Raw genomic sequence first — 20,050 nt, 5'->3', positions numbered from 1 at the left:
AGCAGTTGGTGTGCAGAGATGATGGAAGTGGAAATAACTGGCCGTTTTTATGAGATTGTGTGTGATTCATTCAAGGCCTGAATTAAAGTTGTTCAAGAGGAGAAGGAGCAGAAGAATGAATGTGGGGGGGGGGGGGAGGGCTTGTTAAAATGGTGGATTGCACAGTCGGTTGTGATGCGCTTTCTTATCAGTTATTAAAGCTTGAACTTAAGAACAGCAGCAATGTGCAGTTGACACATAAACATAATTAAAAGTCACGTTGAGGGGAGTACCGAGAAAGGTCTTGGTTATAACTTAAAAAATACTTCAAATGACTGTGTGTGGACTGGCATGTACAAAGATTGACTCCACCCAAATAAACGATTTACACCCCCCCCCCCCCTCTCTCTACCTCCCCCTCTGCCCCAGTGCTCCCCCCCCCCCCCCCCTGCCTCGGAGGTTCCACCACACCCTCGGGCCCTCCTTCAGCTCATCCCATCTCAGAAGGGGAGAGCAGGGGAGCAGGCATCCCTAAAGGAGGAGGTGCATACGGAGGAGAAGCTGAGCCAGACCGAGGGGGAGTGAGAGAGAGAGAGGTTGGTTCCTGTGAGAGAGTGTCCTCCCGTGCTCCTACTACTGCTGCACGTTGATCGAGGAGCCTGCCAGCCCTGGAGCTCATCTGAGATCCATTAAAGCCAGCAGAAGAAGCCATCCTCACTCAGGTGGTGCTGACACTCCATCGCGGAGGACTGCTATTCGCTGACACGTCAAAGACCTGCATGTAGCAACAGCTCACTCCAGAGGAAAAAAAAAAATCTAAATTATTTTTGTCCTCCAGACATATATCTTCTTTTTTTTCCCCAACTCTGCAGACGGCTAGAGGAGACTTTGGAAGGCGTTTGAAGAAGACTTTCCTGGATCCAAAGTCACGCGGTAAATATACTTTTTTAATTTGACTTTAATTCTGTTGTACGCACTTTTCCTCCGCGTAATTTTGTTACCACTCAAAAGCTTTTACGGAAAGGTTACAGAGACACGTGACCTGAAGTTAGAGAGAGCCTTAAAACCTTGATTAGAAGTTGTTTTTGCATTGGCATCGTCATCAAAACAGCATTGCTTCAATTTGAGAAATTATAAATAATTGGATCACGCTCAAACCCTGAATCACTCCTTGTATGTTAACGTTCTTTCTGAAACAGCCTTGACGTGCTGTTTGTGGTTCAGAAACCCACAAGGCATTTTCCAACTTCCAACTGAAAAGCGGCTTGTACAGAGCCAATGTGATTCAACTCTTATAAAGACTTTCAACTCTTCCTTTCTCCCTCTCTCCTAACTCCTAACAGTTTCCGAATTGCTAAAAGTTTCCACAGTAGATAATGACGTAGGTGTTTATACCAGTGATCTCCGGGCTTGCTAGAAGTTGATTATTTTCTGCATTAAACGGCTCTCTGCTCTCTCAACAGTCTTGTGACACTGTTCTGTTGCCCTCCCGCCTCAGGGCAGTGTTCATTTTCTCAGATTCATACAGTCAAACAGTTAAATAACTCCACGTACGAGAAGATGCCTTGAAGTTTGGCGCACGCCTTTTAAAAAAACAAAAGGAAGCATCTAGGATGGGCCAGGGAATCTTTACCTCTGCGTTTGATATCTGATCCACGCCTGTTCCTAACTAGCGCCTGTCATGAGGTGGAATCCTGCCTGTGCACGCACGCTCCACATCTTCCCAGCAGCAGCTCATTGTGTGAGCCGTGGACACAATGGTGCACCTAATTCATCTGGTAATGGGCTGAGGAAGCCTGTGGGGGTAAAAAAATGAATGCCTCACTCTTTTCAATGTGAGGAAATGAGCAGGGGCCTGTTCAATGTGTGTTCGCGGGGCTGGGCCGGGCCGGGCCGGCACGGTTTTCCACAGCCAACTACAGGTTCCAGTTTTTTCCAGATGCGCACTAACAAAGCTCGGCACTCTGCTGGTCTCGCCAGCCCTTCCTGGTTCCACGTCCGTAGGAAAAGTAGTGTTAGTCGTGGGAGCCCTCTCCTTGTGCAGTTCCCTTCTGTGGGGTACAAGTTTGTCAATCCACTGCTCCTGTTTCTGTTATGCTCCCCTCAGTGGCGCTTGAGTTGTGCTCGAGTCAAGGCTCGTTGGAAGAGGGGTGTGTACATTTCAAAAAGGGGTCAGCCGCATGAACTCTAGACCTCAGTCATCATCCCTTTCGTTGAAGCGAGTGACGTTGCAAGCGGCACTCTAATAAACACAGGAAACAAACCCAAGGCACTCCAAGGCCCCAGCATAGGAGACATAGGTACAGCGACACAGAGGGGGCATAGGAAACACACACACACACACACACACACACACACACACACACACACACACACACACACACACACACACACACACACACAGGCGTAGATTTTCTTCACATGTTCCCTTCAACTGTCCTCCAGCCAGAAGCCGACATGTCACGCTGGGGACGGAAGAACGTGAAGAAGACGCCGGAGGTGATCCGCACGGTGACAGAGGGCCTCAAGTCTCTGTACCGCAAGAAGCTGCTGCCCCTGGAGCAGTACTACGGCTTCCATGACTTCCACTCCCCCAGCCTGGAGGAGGCCGACTTCGACAACAAGCCCATGGTGCTGGTGGTGGGCCAGTACTCCACAGGGAAGACCACCTTCATCCAGTAAGCCAGCCGTGGGTCTCAAATGGGTCCTCTGGGCCACTCCAGTTCTGTGCTGTTTTAAGCACATTTAGGTTTTTAAGCCGTTTTTCCACACGGTGAAATGCATGCAGTATGTTGAAGTCCTTGCTTTTGTACCAGTAACCTTACCAGTAACATCACGGTGTGTAATGGGGTGACATGCGGGTTAGGTATGTGGATGTAGAGACCGGAGCAAAACACCAGATGTGTGACATCTACAATCAGCTAAATGATTAAACCGTCCCAGTACAATTCAATAGACTTGACAGAACAGTAAGGGTTGCGAATCCTCCACCAATGAAACAACACAAAGCCATCAATTGAACCCAAGCGGGCTGTACATCGTCCTGCTCTGAGGGGGTTGCCTAACGGGGGCTGTGGTCTGGCGTGGTCAGGTACCTCCTGGAGCAGGACATCCCCGGGAGCAGGGTGGGTCCGGAGCCCACCACCGACTGCTTCACGGCCATCATGCACGGCGAGGTGGAGGGCGTGATCCCCGGCAACGCCCTCATCGTGGACCCCAACAAGCCCTTCCGCAAGCTCAACCCATTCGGCAACACCTTCCTCAACAGGTGAGTGTGTGAAGGTGCGGCTGTGTGTGTGTACGTTGGGGGCGGGCGGGGGGGGGGGGGGGGGGAAGTACTTTATTGTATGCAAGTACAATAAAGTACTTGCATACTTTATTGATCCCAGATTGGGAAAGGTCTCGTGTCAAGGCAGAAAGAAACAATACAAAGTTACAAAGGTGAGATATTATTATGATGAAATTAGATTTTACAAAGGGATACAAATCCACAAAGAATATACGTAAATATATGTAAAAAAGAAGATCCATAAATAGATGTTCAAATGATCCCCAGTTGAGGAAGACGAGGCCGGCATTCGTCCGTCGGTGAAACAATACATCATTGTTGGGTAGGTCGAAGTTAAAGGAAGATCCCCCTTTGACCTTCACACCTACGTAATGGATCGGTCGTAGGAAACATCTCGGGGGGCCTGCAGCACAAAATGGAAGCCAGGCAGAGTTGGAAAGATAACAGCGCAAAGAAAAAAATAATGTGCGAGTTCTCGCTCGGTGGAATTTCGAGTCCTCGTGCCAGAGTTCCGTGCAGGGAGGCACTCTCCTTATTTGTGGAAAAATGTGTGTAGCTGGGGGAGATATCACTCCAGAGGGTGAGGAAAGCTCTCGTCCTCATGGTCGGGGTGCGGGGGGAGTGGGGAGCCGAGATGTTTGGAGAAGTTCAGAGACCGGGGGGGGGCAGGGAGCTCTGACACATCCCGGGGGGGGGAACGCACAAACAAGTGAGGTCACATACTGGTGGTGCCGCTCCGGGAATCTGGAGCAGAAGCTGAACGCTGAGGACCGATCCCTTCCAGGGCTTTGGCATGCGTTTTCCCTTTTTTTCCTTCTCCTGTGGGTACATTTTTCCATTGATGTGAGTCTGGAGCAGAGACCATGAGATGTGGTCTGTAACCAAGGCCATAGTTTGTTGTTGGCAACCGCACCACTGCGAAGAACAGGCATGGCAGCTTAGGGAGAAACAGGGGTTTCCAGTGAAGAGCAGAGGAAGAGGGGATCTGACGCTAGGTTTCCAGGGGTAGTCCCTGCTCCACATCGGGGTGTGCTTTGCCGCCATGTGTTGCGTCTCTCCCTTTTCTCTCCGACTTCCTGTCCGGGGAACCGCCAGCTCATTAGAGTCGTAAGCCAGAGGAAGTGTGGCTGTTGTTGTAAGACACAACATCGTAAGGGGCCCGTATTGTTTAATCCTGGCGCTGGCAGATATTTTCCGTCAGGAAGCCCGAAGCATCGAGAGGCCAGCCCTGAACACAATGGTCTGGAGGTGGGAGTGGGACGGCCGTTTCCAGCCTGCTTCATAGATCATGCCCCTATGGCCGAGGCCATGATAACACATCACCATATTTCACAAGGCTCACATTCTTTCCATCGATGTTTGTAAAAGATTGCGATAGATAAGGCAAAGCTTATCCCCAGTGACCGCAGGTGGAGGATGCCTCCCAAGTGAGCTTGCGTGGGGACATTGTTAAAGCTTTGTGTGTTTATGTGAGACGCTTGTTTCTTGCGTTTAGCGTCGTCGGGGCTACGTGTGTGTTGTTTACGTTGAGGTGTGTGGGTGTGTCTCACTTCTCGCTCCGCCAGGTTCCAGTGTGCCCAGATTCCGAACCAGGTGCTGGAAAGCATCAGCGTCATCGACACCCCGGGGATCCTGTCGGGGGCCAAGCAGAGAGTGAGCCGAGGTGAGAGGAGCACCAAAGGTGAGGAGGGCGGGGGGGGGGGAAAGACACCCGCGTTCTGAGAGTCACCACCACCACCGCCACCACCACCACCGCACCCCTGCTGTGAACCATCGCCCTCTTGTCTCACCCAGCTAACCCATGGAGGCTCTCTGTTCCATTATCACCTGGTGGGGGGAACGGCCTCAGGTGGTTATGAACCACGAGAGCTGCTCATTGGTTGACTCTCCTCATCATCATCATCATCATCATCATCATCATCATCATCATCATCATCATCATCACGTTCCCCGTCATTATCTTTACATAATATTTTCATATACATTCCCTTTCAATCATTGTGTATTCCTTAAGACCCTCTGGATGACTAAATAATAATCTAATAATAATGTTTATACAGTTTTAACATTTAAAGTCGCAATGGTTAAGATGGAGCCAAAGTCAGCAGGGGGAACATTTTTTTCAGAATTAAAAAAACTAAATAGGAGTGTTCTTTCCACTCTAAGCCTGTCCAACTGTGTTACACAAACTAGCGTATCTCGGATAGATGAGTGACGTGAGTGGGAGGGGGCTTGGAAGTGTCGATATCACTATTCTTGTAAACAAAGGGAGAGGTACGGGCCCGCCAGCCTTTTTTATCTTTAGAATATATTTAGGGTGTGAGTTTAATAATACCATAATTGAAATCACTATGGCTGAGAATAAACCACAGATATGTCCACGTCATTTTAAGGTAGGAGCTTGCACCTTTAATAATACCACTTCTCAAAGTCTAAGATTGCTATGTCTGACGTAAACAGCAATCTTGACCACACGAACAATGTCCTGTGAGTGACTCCGAGCTATCTGTGTCTTGTATGACAATGAGGATGGATGATGATGATGATGATGTGTCCAGGAACAGCGAGAAAAAAAGAAGTCCTGAACCACTGGCGGTTCCAACGATACGTGGTGTGAAACGTGTCTTTCTCCCCGTTCTCCTTCCACACGGGTCAAATGTCTTCCTATGTGTCACTTACACAACCACATATTTCCCGCACTCTTTACACGACCAGCCCTTTTTACAAAAAAAAAAACGATCTCCCTTCCCGGTTCCCAGGCTACGACTTCCCCGCCGTGCTGCGGTGGTTCGCCGAGCGCGTGGACCGCATCATCCTGCTGTTCGACGCCCACAAGCTGGAGATCTCCGACGAGTTCTCCGAGGCCATCGGCGCCCTGAAGGGCAACGAGGACAAGCTGCGGGTGGTCCTCAACAAGGCCGACATGGTGGACACCCAGCAGCTGATGCGCGTGTACGGCGCGCTCATGTGGTCCCTGGGCAAGGTGTTCAACACGCCGGAGGTGCTGCGCGTCTACATCGGCTCCTTCTGGGCCGAGCCGCTCCTGGTGGCCGACAACCGCAAGCTGTTTGAGCTGGAGGAGGAGGACCTGTTCGCCGACATCCAGAACCTGCCCCGCAACTCGGCCCTGCGCAAGCTCAACGACCTGGTCAAGAGGGCGCGTCTGGTCCGGGTGAGGAGAGTGAGGGGGTGTTGGGGGGGGGGGGGAGGAGCCTCACCTGGCCAGAGTCAGACTGCTTGGGTTCTGGGGGCTGGGGGAGGCTGCACACCTGTTGTGCACAGGTTAAACCAGCCACCGTCCACACACTCCCACAGGGGTCTTAAAATAGGAGGCGGTTCTTGGTGTTTGGTCAAAGATTGTAATGGATTTGGACCCGAGGAGATCCAAACCTGCCTGATCCTGCTCATGCATGTTCAGATGCTGAAGGAGCTCTTATCAAAGTCTTGAATGCCCTTCTTAACGATTTTTATGCTCTTTACCCTATAAGCTCCTTAATGCCGTTTAAAGCAGGTAAGGCTCCTTTTAAACCGTTTAGCTCCTTAACGCTCGTTTTAAAGCTCCTCCCCGCTCCTGTCCCCTCCCAGGTCCACGCCCACATCATCAGCCACCTGAAGCAGGAGATGCCGTCCGTGTTCAGGAAGGACAACAAGAAGAAGACCCTCATCTACCAGCTGCCCGTCATCTTCTCCAAGATCCAGCTGCAGCACCACATCTCCCCAGGAGACTTCCCCGACTGCACCAAGATGCAGGTTAGTTTGATTTCGAATTGACTATTCGTATGGCAGATGCTGTTTCCAAATAGCTTCCAAAATTCAGACTTATGTCAGTAATGAGAAGGCAGGGCTTGAGGGCGTGTGGGCCCTCTCGATTGGGTTTGTTTAGGCTTCCCATGCCATGTTGATGTGGCCTGTGAAGCCCGTCACTAGTGATCCTGCCGCTGTTCTTCTGGAAACATCTGGTTCTCAGGCCTGATTCAGGGCAAATATGTGCAACAGCCGTCGTTTTTGTTTTTGCTGCATCTTGGCAAGGAAAGAGGGTTATCTTGATTTATGTACACACAGGATTCTCACGAAAACTCGTGAAAACTAATAAGAATTTCTCAAATGTTTTTGTAATATGAGTAATGCTATGTTGTTCATGACTTCATAATCATGTACGATATAATATTGCTATTTCCTAATATATTATTGCTAGTATATCGATCATATTATACGGCTTACAGTATCTCAATTATATTTAGATATTACTTTGGCTATCCCAGGGGGGGAAATCAGCATGATAATGTCAGCATAGTATTTTTAGAGTAGCCTATCTCTTTTATAGTATCCCTATTATGGTATCACCCAGTATACATGACTATACCAAAACACAGGATAGCATTGTATAGCTCAGTGTTGCATAGCACAGTGTTGCATAGCTCAGTGTTGTATAGCTCAGTGTTGCATAGACCGGTGTTGTATAGCGCAGTGTTGCATAGAACGGTATTGTATAGCACAGTGTTGTATAGCATAGTGTTGCATAGCGCGGTATTGTATAGCACAGTGTTGCATTGCTCAGTATTGCATAGAAGTGTTGTATAGCAATATTGTATCGCTCACAGTCGTATTTTATAGCAGTATTGTATAGCTCAGTGTTGTTTAGCTCAGTGTTGTTTAGCTCAGTGTTGTTTAGCTCAGTGTTGTTTAGCTCAGTGTTGTTTAGCCCAGTGTTGTTTAGCTCAGTGTTGTTTAGCTCAGTGTTGTTTAGCTCAGTATTGTAAGCTCAGTATTGTTTAGCTCAGTATTGTTTAGCTCAGTGTTGTTTAGCTCAGTGTTGTTTATCTCAGTGTTGTTTAGCTCAGTGTTGTTTAGCTCAGTATTGTAAGCTCAGTGTTGTTTAGCTCAGCATTGTTTAGCTCAGTGTTGTTTAGCTCAGTATTGTAAGCTCAGTGTTGTTTAGCTCAGTGTTGTTTAGCTCAGTATTGTTTAGCTCAGTGTTGTTTAGCTCAGTATTGTAAGCTCAGTATTGTAAGCTCAGTGTTTTTTAGCTCAGTATTGTTTAGCTCAGTGTTGTTTAGCTCAGTGTTGTTTAGCTCAGTGTTGTTTAGCTCAGTGTTGTTTAGCTCAGTATGGGTCTGATGTGGGCCCCGCCCCCCAACAGGAGCAACTGCTGGTGCACGACTTCACCAAGTTCAAGACGCTGAAGCCCACCCTGATGGCGGCGTTGGACGAGCTGCTGTCGTCCGACATCGCCACGCTGATGCCCCTGCTGCGGCAGGAGGAGCTGGAGAACAATGACCAGATGGGGGTGCAGGGAGGCGCCTTCCTGGGCACCCGGGCCGGGCCCTTCATGGAGGGGGACCCCTTCGGCGTGCTGGAGAACGGCGGGGAGAGCCACGGCGAAGGGGAGGGGGAGGAGGACTGGGTGGTCACCAAGGACAAGGCCAAGTACGACGAGATCTTCTACAACCTGGCGCCCAACGAGGGCAAGCTGAGCGGCACCAAGGCCAAGGACTGGATGGTGAGCACCCGGCTGCCCAACTCGGTGCTGGGCCGCATCTGGAAGCTGTCGGACGTGGACCGCGACGGCATGCTGGACGCCGAGGAGTTTGCCCTGGCCAGTCACCTGATCGAGGTGAAGCTGGAGGGCCACGGTCTGCCCCCGGAACTGCCCAGTCGCTTGGTGCCCCCGTCAAAGCGCAGGCAGAAGGGGTCGGACGCCTAAACCCGGGGACCCCCCCGCCCCGCCCCCCACCTTACCGCCGCCGACCCCCAATGCCTGGAGGCCAGAGGGACCCTTCTCACACAGATGGCCCATAGCTCCCTACCCCTTCCCCCTCCCCCCCCCACACCACGCCACGCCCCAAGAACCCCACCCAGCTGGATCACATAGCTACGCCGGGTGGAATCCGTTACTTTGAAGGGATTCACTGATTTGATACTTTGACTTGGACCCAAGTTCAAGGGCAAGGTCGCCAAAGAGGTAGGCTACAGCTATCGACAGCGCCTGTCGGCTAAAGTTAGTGGCTCTGACGTATTTGAAGAGATTCTTTCCTAAAATGTCGACATGGGTTGGTTCAATTGTTGCTTATTTTTCTTAGATCGCTTTGATGTTTGATTTGCTTTATAAAAAAGAGGTTTCAATGATTCAATTATTTGCTGAGAATAAAAGCCTTGAGCCCTTTCCAAGAAAATAGTATTCGAGTATTTTATATTTGAAAGATTTGAACGGAGAGAGAATGAGGCCTTATAGTATTAAAACGCTTTGGAGCATTGCTGACTCCTTGAGACCAGAGTATCTGTGTTTTATCTGATTTGAAATATCCTATAGTCCTAAATGCTTTGGCAACAATGTTCAATGTATGTAAATGTACTGTATAAACAAGAGAACATCGCTTTATGATGTATAAACCAATATTTTGGATTATCTGATGTAGCCTAATTAAGGCATGTTTAGCTAAAGATGCAGTCGTTATCTAATAACCAAATACATTCAAGGTATATTTTAATGCTTCACCTGCCTTCTGATTTATCTTCACCACCATATTGTGCATCTATTTAGCTGTACTTTGTAATATTTGTGTTTGTTAGTTTTTTTTGAAGAGGACAATACTTCTCTGTTGTGTAAATGAATGTCACATGCTCACATGGTGCAATTTCCAACAAAACAGCCCTATTGATATTACTAACTACTGTACAACTGTTGCCAACTGGTATAACCAAATAAACTGTATTGACTGTGTGCAGGTCTACGGCTCTTTTTTTTGCAGTAGTAGTAGTAGGCCTAATCTAACGAATGAACATGACACTTTGAATACATAGCGATGGATCCGAAAGAAAACGATACCCTTTTTGGACATTCTTACGTTTCGATTCAGTCTCGGTAAACTAGGGAAATGTAACCGAATGAGCTTACTTCTCCTTTCCCCTTTATCCGTGTTTTTCTTTGGTGTAATTCTCAGTTGGTTCCACAGTGACGGATCCGATAAACACTGACTCACACCAAGCCCCTGCCAAATCCCCATACCAACTTTTTCCGTGGCTCGACCCCTCTCCTCTCAAACTCTCACACAGTCAACTTCACACGCACAGTACACTTTCCACTTTTCTTATGCTTTAGATGTGTCTCACTCTTTACCCAGCAATTTGGGATCCTAAAACTGCTGTGTTTAAAATACAGCTAGAATATAACACGGATCCACGTGTGCATTTGCGTAGTAGCTTATATTAAAGTGCGTTCATGCGCGTGTTACTTTGGAGCGCTTTAAACCAAGTGCGCGGTTTATGGACAGTAGTAGGCCAGTATATTCCGTTCCTCCGTAGAAAGAAACCCAAACGCGAAGCAGAGGCAGCTCGCCCCTCCTCTTTTCTTCCTCCCTGCTCACTGGAGTTTACAGAGTGACTCACATGCAAGGAATGCGGTGGGCTGGTCGGAGTTATTAATACCTCTTTTCCTAGGGTCTGCTAAGTTTCCTTGCGCTCATGCGCGGGATCGACACACTGTACCTTTATGGAAGACTAGAACATCCCCCTATTTGGTGTGTTGCTGCTGGACCGCACCACCATACAGAAGAAGTTAACCCCAGGCGCTCCTGTAGGGCTTAGTTCAGAAAAACAACACAATCAGGCGAAAAGTGAAAACGTTTAGGGTATAACGTTGTGACGAACAGAATAAGGCCGGGTTGAGAGCTCTTTTCCTTCAATCTTGTAAAATGAGCTTCCCCTGTCATATCGAATGGCTTTTTGGTCTTGCAAAAAAAAAAATCAAATCGGTTCCAAGAATGTCATGGCATTTCACCATTGCTATTATGCACTTATTACACTGAGTCATGTGCCAATTTGATTTACAGCTGTTGCACGACACATATGAACAGTATGTAGCCTACAAGGCTGTGGTACGGAGGGGAGGCCAGCGAAATGAGTAAGGAAGAGTACAGGGGGCATCAGTAAAATGGATTAATCACAAAACAATGTTGCCCACTCAACCATACTAACAGGGGTCTCCGCATACGTCACAGTGTTATTGCGTGGGGAAGCCCTCGCAGGCGCCAGCGGGTTTGGTTTGTGGTCTGAAGTGAAGGGGAAAACTTCACTCCATACTTCACTTCAAATTCAAAGAATGCTGGTGAGGGGCGACCTCTAGTGGGAAGAAGACATAATGCACCTTGTGTCAATACAGTGCACTGGATTTGGCCTAACCCCCATTATGTCAACTTCAGTGCGGTACCTGACGTTTTATTCCCTTTACCCCACTTTAAGGTCAAAAGTTATTTGGGCCCCAACCACACTGAATCCTTTTAAATTATGTCTTTAATCGAGAATGTATTGTTCAATACAGCTTATAGGTCACTCCCGTATGTACTAATATGTATGCATCCCCAAAGATGAGAAACTGTCCCGTTTATTGAAGTTATAAAGGTCAAACTATTAACCTAAATATAAATAATGTGAAACATAGATTATGGGTTTCCTCCTTTAACATTAGGTTTAAATAAAGTTACATGGCGCCACATCTATTAAGCAATTTCATTCAAAGCCATTCATAATTAAAGATAATTATAAAGTTTATTTCTGGATTCAAAACAGTATAAAAGTATAGCAAATTACAAGCGTTTGAAATATGTGTCCTTTTAACTAAGAAATGATAGTATTTTGGCTCACAAAAGTCAGGTTTCTTTTTTTATTACAAATAATTCAAACAAGTTTTGTTATCATCAAAGAACATCGCTGTTTACCCAGACACACCAGCACACATCACAAATCAAACAGTGTAGAATATCTGCCATGCAGAAGCCCCCTGTGTGAACTGCTTGACCAACACATTTCTTCCCTTGACAGTTGACACTACACTCTTCTACACTTTACACCTCCTGAAAAGTAATGTAGCCTCCTCGACCCATCGACCCATCGACAGGCCGCTCCAGCCATTCACAAAAGCCCGAACCCGCCTCAGAAGCTGAAGGTGTTCTTGATGTCCTTGATCTGCTTCATCATGGTGGAGATCTGCTCCCCGTGCTCCCGCAGCACCCCCTGCACGCACTTCTTCTGGTGGGCGTTGAGCGAGACCCCGCCCCGGGACGGCAACGCCGGCCCCCCTCCCTCCGCCTTGTCCACCTGCTTCTTCTGGTACTCCCTCTTCATGGCCACCTGCCGGATGCCGTTGTCCAGGTGCTTCAGCTGCTCCTCCACCCCCTGCAGCTCCTTCCTCATGTCCTTCTCGCTGTCCGACAGCACGGGCAGCTGGCTGCGCAGGCCGCCCAGCAGGCGCTTGACGCGCCGCGCGATGGCGTCCTGCCGGTACTTGGCGTCCTCGTACTTGTCGGCCAGCCGCTCCGCCGCCTCCCGCAGGCTCCTCCTCTCCAGGCGGCAGGCGGCCAGCTCGTCCGCCTGCGTGCCGCGCTGCGTGGCCAGGAGGCGCGACCGGCGCTGCAGCTCCTCACACGCCGTGTCCTGCTTCAGGACGTACTCCTCGCGGAACACCTGCGTGGCGCGGCTCAGCAGCTGCAGCCACTCCGGCGGCGGGGCGGCGGCGGCGGCGGCTCCGCCCTCGCCGTCCCCCGACCGCAGCACCAAGGGGTTGGCCGAGCCGCGCGCCAGGATGTTGCGCACGTGCCGCTCGAACGAGTCGTCGGGCGGCCCGCGCGACAGGGGGCTCGGGGCCCCGGCCCGCGGCCCCGAGCAGAGCAGCGGCGGGGAGGGGGGCCGCACCGAGCTGAGCAGGGGCAGCAGGATGCACTCGTAGGCGCTCGTGATGCAGACCATGGTGGCGCCCAGCGACAGGTCCGAGGTCACCAGGAAGCCGCGCACCGGCGCCGAGAGGCTGGTGGCGAGCGGCCGCGTGCACAGGATGTGCTCCACGATGCAGCGCTTCTCTGCCGCCAGCTCCTGCAGGCTGTTGCGGTCGCCCTCGTCCGAGGAGCCCAGGAACTGGTGCAGCTTGTTGAACCAGGTGAGGCCCACGCTGTGCACCCCGGCCTCGTGGGTGCAGTGGTAGCGGTGCTGGCACAGCGGGTCCCGGTGCAGCCGGATGGGGCAGGTGAAGTCCGACTCCTGGGGCTCCTCGTCGTCGCCGGTGGCCAGCTTCAGCGTGAGCTCCAGCTCCACGCACTCGAACACGTAGAGGGACGGCACGGAGTCCGAGCCCCGCATCCACCGCTCCCCCACGCCCCCCTCGTCCTCCTCCTCTTCGGACTCCAGCACCACGCAGTGGTACAGCATCCCCGTCTCCGTGGCAATCACTAGGATGTTGGGCACGCAGGGCAGGCACAGGATGGCGCACGCGTCGTAGCCGTAGTTATCCTCCGCTGCGGGGTACATGGGAAGGGGTCCCGCGGGCTTGCTGAGGCTCAGCACGCCCATCTGGTTACTGGTGTAGCTCAGGTATGTCTCGCCGTTCTCATAGAGGATATACAGCGGGTAGACCAGCAGGTCTCTGGACGCCTGGCCCGGCACCTGCCGAGAAATGCACGACACTGGCCCGAAGTCGAACGCCACTGCGATCTCGCCCAGGGACGCTGCGTAGGACAACACACGAGAGTGGACGTTGCTGTCTTCCTCTGACTGCGAAACAGGTAGTACCTTGGTTGGGTTCTGGGGTGATTTGAGCCCGTAGAAGCGGATGGTGTTGTCGGAGGTGAGCAGCACTAGGTTTGGTTCTTCCGTCTCGCTGGGATACCATGTCGCCTGCCGTAGAGTGACCGAGGCAGAGCTGGTGAAGAAGCGCTCCGCCACCGGGATGGTCTTGCAGTTGATGTCGCTCCGTCCGCCTTCGAACTCGGACCTTTTCCCCCAGCGCTGTGGGAGCTCCAACACCGAGACCCCCCGCTGGCCGATCAAAGCGACGTGGTGCTGCGTGGGACTGAGCAGTACCTGGCACACTTCAAAACGAGGCGGGTTGATGCACAGCAGAGTTTGGAAGTTCCCGCTTCCAAAGCTCTCGTCGGAGTTCAGCTGCCTCAAGTTGGTGGTGAAAAACACGCGGTCAACGTCGTTCCAAACAAACAGGTCACAGTCCAGGCAAAAGGTGAGGTTTTTAGCTGCTCTCTTTACATTCGCTTTGGGTTCGGAGTCTAGGATCTCGCGTAATTTGCTGAATATGTTATGATTTGGCAGCTCATGTAGCCAACGCTCTCCACCGAAGGCCGCCATCTTGTTCCGCTTACTAAAAACGAGTCACGCCGCGCATGCGTGCTAAGAATCGGATATTTATTTATTTAATATTTATTTAAATCAACAGCATACAGAAAGACAATCACTTAGTATTACAAAAACTTTGTTTACAAAATATATTAATAATACATACAATTCTGTAATAATACTTTAAATACAAAAACATTAATAAAGTAGAGACAAACCAAATGATCCTGATACAAAGATCTTGAAAACCTTATGTTACATTGATTTAAACAAGAATTGAAGTACACCATCATTTCAAAATTCATAATTTAATTTTTAACATCAAGTTCGAAGCAACCGTAACAGTGGATCCAGTATCCATGGTAGCCAACATAGCGAACGCATTCTTCTCTTTTACGACATACGCCGTATTACGTCGGCCGGTGTCGTACATTCTGCAGACTCACCATGGCGCTGAAAGAGACTGCGGGACTGTACGAGACGCTGAGGGCAGAATGGAATAAGAAAAATCCCAGTTTAAATAAATGCGGGGATCTTTTGACAAAACTGAAGGTAAAATCACAACATCCAGTGTGCTTCACGTGATTATCTCAAACTGAGGGTATTTTATTTGGCCAATTTAGCCATGGTGGCTAACGTTAGCATGCTAAGAAGAACACAAAGTCATTGTAATGTATGGTTAGCTCACGTAATATCGTCTTTTTACATCAAGTCAACAGACGTGATATTAACCATGTGTATGTTTACCTCGGTTAAACATAATTTGAAGCTCAATTCGACATTTGTATAATCCCAAACCTTGTTATATACTTATTGTTGACGTTAGCCAATGCTACTGCCACATCGTCATCTATAGATATGTGTATACGGATTGTATGTGTTGACACGTTTATGCAGCATTTTTTATGTGATTCTCAAACAAATGCATTACCATTAACCTTAACACACGCTTCCGTGACCTGTCCTTACTTTCTAGGAAAGTAAGCGTTTTCTTTAAAACATGCCCTTTTCTATTTGTTTACAGATTTCTCTATTAGAATTAAACTTTTTGCCCACGACGGGCGTGAAGCTCACAAAACAGCAGCTAATTCTTGCCCGTGAGTATGACCTAATAGCAGCCCATTACTCCAGATGTCTCCACAAACAAGGATACACCTTTTTATATTTACCCTTCTTTTCTATGTGCTCCTTATTCTAGGCGATGTACTGGAAATCGGCGCTCTGTGGAGTATCCTCAAGAAGGACATCCCCTCCTTCGAGCGATACATGGCCCAACTAAAATGCTACTATTTTGACTATAAGTAATAAAGCCATTTGTAATAATACATGATAATGAATGGCCTTTTCATAAAGCGATTCACATTGTGAAAACGTGTTTGTAAACAATGTAACAATTGTAAACAATGCTGTTGTCCACTATATTGCCATAGCAACCAGTGCTTTGTTATGACCGCGCTCTGATTATGTCTCTCTACCCTTTTTCAGGGATGAACTGCCCGAGGCAGCGTACATGCACCAGCTCCTGGGCCTTAACCTGCTCTTCCTGCTGTCCCAGAACCGAGTGTCAGAGTTCCACACAGAGCTGGAGAGGCTAAGTGCCAAGGACATCCAGACCAACGTGTACATCAGGCACCCTGTTTCCTTGGAGCAGGTACCTCACTTACATTTACATGCTTTTATCGAAAGTGACTAACAAGTGAGGCGGAGAACAATTAAAGCATGCAATCAAAATTGGAGTAGGTACAAAGAGACTAGTGTGGCACAATCTGGTATTAAAAAAAACGCAATAACTTGACCGTGTGCAGAGTGCCAATAGGAACCAGTAATACAGTTTGGAATAACAATTCAAACTGGGAAGTAATGGCATAAAGTCTCATCTGTTCTCATGTTCTTGTCCAGTACCTGATGGAAGGAAGCTACAACAAGGTGTTCCTGGCCAAAGGTAACATTCCTGCAGAGAGCTACACCTTCTTCATAGATATTCTACTTGACACTATCCGGTGAGTACTGAATCTTGATGGCAAAAGTTAAATAGTTGTCTTTTTATATTCAATGAATGTCACATTTGAAGCAGTTAAAATACACCAATTGAGACCTCCCCCCCACCTCTCCTTGTTTTGCAGGGATGAGATCGCTGGGTGCATAGAGAAGGCCTACGAGCAGATTCAGTTTGCTGAAGCAACCCGTGTGCTGTTCTTCAGCTCCCCAAAGAAGATGACAGAATATGCCAAGAAGGTTGGTATTAGTTGTCATCAGCGAGTGGCTTGGTTCTCACTGACCCAATCTCCCACTGGCTCCATCAAGGGTGGGAGGGTAATTTGCCAATGATGTTACTCGCTTTATTATTGTACACTGCCCACATTGGGATTTGAATTCAGAACGTTTCGGCTGTGAATCAAACACCCTCAGCAGTAGGGATGGGGATCGAAACCTGGTTCTATAAAGGACCGGTTCCACTTTTTCTAAACCCGAAAATCATCAACGTTTGGGCTTATCGATACCACTATCGATTCCCGTTGTTCATTTATTATTATTTTGTCCTGTAGGTCCTGTAACATAATGTTGTGTCCCTCGAGTCGCGTCACAGCATTTAAATCAAATCAATCCAATCACTGCAGCGTGTCCACCACTGTTTTTGAATGGGATTGTAAGCAAACGGGTATTACAAGTAAAACAAGTGAAGTCTGGCAGTTAACTTTGCTCGCGAGGATGACTAAAAGGGCGAAAATCATTGATTGTAAAGGGAGGAACAAAACCTCAATGGCCAAGCATATTGGCATTGTGCATCAAATAAAGGCCAAATGCAGTACCTCCGACTGTCTCCGAGTTGAAAAGACTGTGTCCTCCTTCTCCTGTCGCACCACAGACGGGCCTGTCTTAATCTTCCACTCAATGTACGATGTCGAGTGGTAATCGCATACAGACATTGTCGCTAGTCCCATCAGTTAAAAATAGTAATCCAATCGTGAAATCGGTGTTGTAATCGGCAGCCTTCAAGCTAGTTATTTTAAAAAGTAAATAAAGTTTCAGATGTGCTGTGTGATGATGTGTTGAGGTTGGCTCAGTAAAACGACTATTCGGTTATCATGATGCGTTCAAATGTAACAAAGAAACGGTAAATTGAGTTTTTGGTGAGAAACATGAGTAATACTGTATTACTCATGTTTCTGTATTACTAATACAGTTGTATAGTGCTCTAATCATTTTAGTAATTAAAACTACTGATGTCAATATTTATTAAGAATTACATATTTAATTTAAAATTATTTATTTCCTAAATATTTTCCTCATCACTATTTCCACCAATTAATAGAAAAGTATCAAATGGTATCGATATTAATGATCCCCATCCCTACTTAGCAGTACATTATTCTGCCACTAATACACTGGACAAGAGAATGTTACAAATTCTTTACCAAGGGCGTTCAAAATAAATACTTTCAACACCATCCGTGAACCTGACGTGAACCCAACAGGCACACATTGACCTCAAACTAATGTCTTTGGTTGACCTGGCCTGTCCTGTCCTGTGTTTATGTTGGTGTATTTGACCTGGGATATGTTTGTTTGACCTGGCCTATGTCTATTGTCTGTTTGTTTGACCTGGCCTGCTATGTCTGATTCTAATCATTTCTGTGTGTTTGACCGGGCCTGTTTCCAACGTCTGTTTGTTTGACCTGGCCTGGGTCTGTGTCTAATGTCTGTTTGTTTGACCCGGCCTCTGTCTAATGTCTGTTTGTTTGACCTGGCCTGTGTCTCTTTGTCTAATGTCTGCTTGTTCTACCTGGCCTGTGTCTAATGTCTGCTTGTTCTACCTGGCCTGTGTCTAATGTCTGCTTGTTCGACCTGGCCTGTGTCTAATGTCTGCTTGTTCTACCTGGCCTGTGTCTAATGTCTGCTTGTTCTACCTGGCCTGTGTCTAATGTCTGCTTGTTTGACCTGGCCTGTGTCTAATGTCTGCTTGTTCTACCTGGCCTGTGTCTAATGTCTGCTTGTTCGACCTGGCCTGTGTCTAATGTCTGCTTGTTCTACCTGGCCTGTGTCTAATGTCTGCTTGTTTGACCTGGCCTGTGTCTAATGTCTGCTTGTTCGACCTGGCCTGTGTCTAATGTCTGCTTGTTCTACCTGGCCTGTGTCTAATGTCTGCTTGTTCTACCTGGCCTGTGTCTAATGTCTGCTTGTTCTACCTGGCCTGTGTCTAATGTCTGCTTGTTCTACCTGGCCTGTGTCTAATGTCTGCTTGTTCTACCTGGCCTGTGTCTAATGTCTGCTTGTTCGACCTGGCCTGTGTCTAATGTCTGCTTGTTCGACCTGGCCTGTGTCTAATGTCTGCTTGTGGCTGTGCAGCGCGGCTGGACCCAGAGTGCCGACGGCTACTACTCCTTCAGCACCCAGCAGCAGCGGACGGAGGAGGTCACCATCCCGTCCACGGAGCTGGCGCAGCAGGTCATCGAGTACGCACGGCAGCTGGAGATGATCGTGTAATCAGCCATCCTTGGCCCACCTAACCCCCACCCCACTCCCTCCTCCAATGCCTACAAACACAGCTGACATATATACCACACACACACACACACACACACACACACACACACACACACACACACACACACACACACACACACACACACACACACACACACACACACACACACACACACACACACACACACACACACACACACACACACACACACACACACACACACACACACACACACACACACACACACACACACACACACACACACACACACACACACACACACAACGGGTCCACATGCAGTCTTCTCCCTCCTCCAAAAGCTACAACTCACCTATGGCAGGTTGGCCTGGACATCGGCCACCACCTACGTTTTCTCCTGGAGATTGAGTATGTTTTTGTACCTTCTGGAGCGGTAAACCTTTGAATTTATCCAATGTTTTTTTTTTTTTTTTTTTTTTTTTTTTTTTTTTTTTTGTTTGTTGTATACCCCTTCGTTTCATTATCATTTTTTTTTTATAAAAACGTCAAACTCAATGGGAGCTCCTTTTGGTTTTGACCTCTTGATGCACACACAGACATTACATATTCAAAAAATATATTATTTGACTTTGCCTTTTTTAAGTGTCATTGAAAGTCATTAGTAAAGCGCAAGCTTTTTACTTACAGAAAATAAACATTTTTTTTGTATACAAAGTCCCCCCCCCCCCCCTCCCCTTGGCTTGGTAGTGCTTACAGATCTGTATTGCTCTTGCTTTGTAGCCTAGCAACAGACCGAAAAATGGCCATTGAAGTTTGAGAGCCTTTTCTAAATGGTAATTATGTTCTCCCCCTAACCTAGTTATAACATGATCGAAGAGGAAATGCAAAAATTTGTGTGAAATACTTCAAAAAATAAAAAGAATGTTTTGGAACCATTTGTGTGTTTGTTTTCCTTTGGACGACCTGGCTTTATTAAGTGTCTTAATAGAAAACTGAAATATAGGACTTAAATAGCATGTCAATAAAGAGAATCTGGATGTGATTGTTGTCCCTTCACCAGCTAGAATTGCATCCTCCATGACACTTCCTCAGCGCTGCGCAGGCTGTGATCGTCACCGTGGTGACCCAAGGCGGCTCGCATAGGTAGCTCCTGTTAACGCCGAACCTGTAGAAATGAAGATTTGTTCACATGGGTCATTACT

The 20,050-nt window shown here is 48.1% G+C and overlaps 3 protein-coding genes across 7 annotated transcripts; 2 read left to right on the top strand and 1 right to left on the bottom strand.

The window, feature by feature from the left end:
- Window positions 1-456: 456 nt before the first annotated feature.
- On the top strand, window positions 457-9,989 carry ehd2b (EH-domain containing 2b). Of its 5 annotated transcripts, none has more exons than XM_060075764.1 (8): window positions 457-575; window positions 852-912; window positions 2,429-2,657; window positions 3,071-3,247; window positions 4,834-4,949; window positions 6,028-6,440; window positions 6,854-7,018; window positions 8,409-9,989. In XM_060075764.1, the coding sequence occupies exons 3-8, from the start codon at window positions 2,437-2,439 to the stop codon at window positions 8,970-8,972; spliced, it is 1,656 nt and encodes a 551-aa protein (XP_059931747.1). In that variant the 5' UTR covers window positions 457-575; window positions 852-912; window positions 2,429-2,436; the 3' UTR covers window positions 8,973-9,989. The 5 variants fall into 5 exon arrangements, with proteins under 5 accessions (XP_059931747.1, XP_059931746.1, XP_059931743.1 ...); XM_060075763.1 differs by having other exon boundaries at window positions 458-575; window positions 2,425-2,657; XM_060075760.1 differs by having other exon boundaries at window positions 486-701.
- A 1,804-nt stretch (window positions 9,990-11,793) lies between these two features.
- On the bottom strand, window positions 11,794-14,429 carry nup88 (nucleoporin 88). Its single transcript, XM_060075757.1, has one exon. It carries the CDS (start codon window positions 14,393-14,395, stop codon window positions 12,197-12,199), a length of 2,199 nt encoding a protein of 732 aa, XP_059931740.1. The 5' UTR covers window positions 14,396-14,429; the 3' UTR covers window positions 11,794-12,196.
- Window positions 14,430-14,773: 344 nt separating this feature from the next.
- psmd8 (proteasome 26S subunit, non-ATPase 8) lies at window positions 14,774-19,780 on the top strand. The gene is made up of 8 exons (XM_060075031.1): window positions 14,774-14,935; window positions 15,408-15,480; window positions 15,582-15,684; window positions 15,869-16,034; window positions 16,283-16,383; window positions 16,507-16,618; window positions 18,731-18,944; window positions 19,140-19,780. The coding sequence occupies exons 1-7, from the start codon at window positions 14,831-14,833 to the stop codon at window positions 18,866-18,868; spliced, it is 798 nt and encodes a 265-aa protein (XP_059931014.1). The 5' UTR covers window positions 14,774-14,830; the 3' UTR covers window positions 18,869-18,944; window positions 19,140-19,780.
- Window positions 19,781-20,050: the final 270 nt, after the last annotated feature.

The sequence above is a fragment of the Gadus macrocephalus genome, chromosome 16 (genome assembly GCF_031168955.1).
Source record: "Gadus macrocephalus chromosome 16, ASM3116895v1".
In the NCBI taxonomy this organism is placed as follows: domain Eukaryota; kingdom Metazoa; phylum Chordata; class Actinopteri; order Gadiformes; family Gadidae; genus Gadus; species Gadus macrocephalus.
Note: the sequence above shows the minus strand (reverse complement) of the source record. Positions and strands in the feature narration are given on the sequence as shown.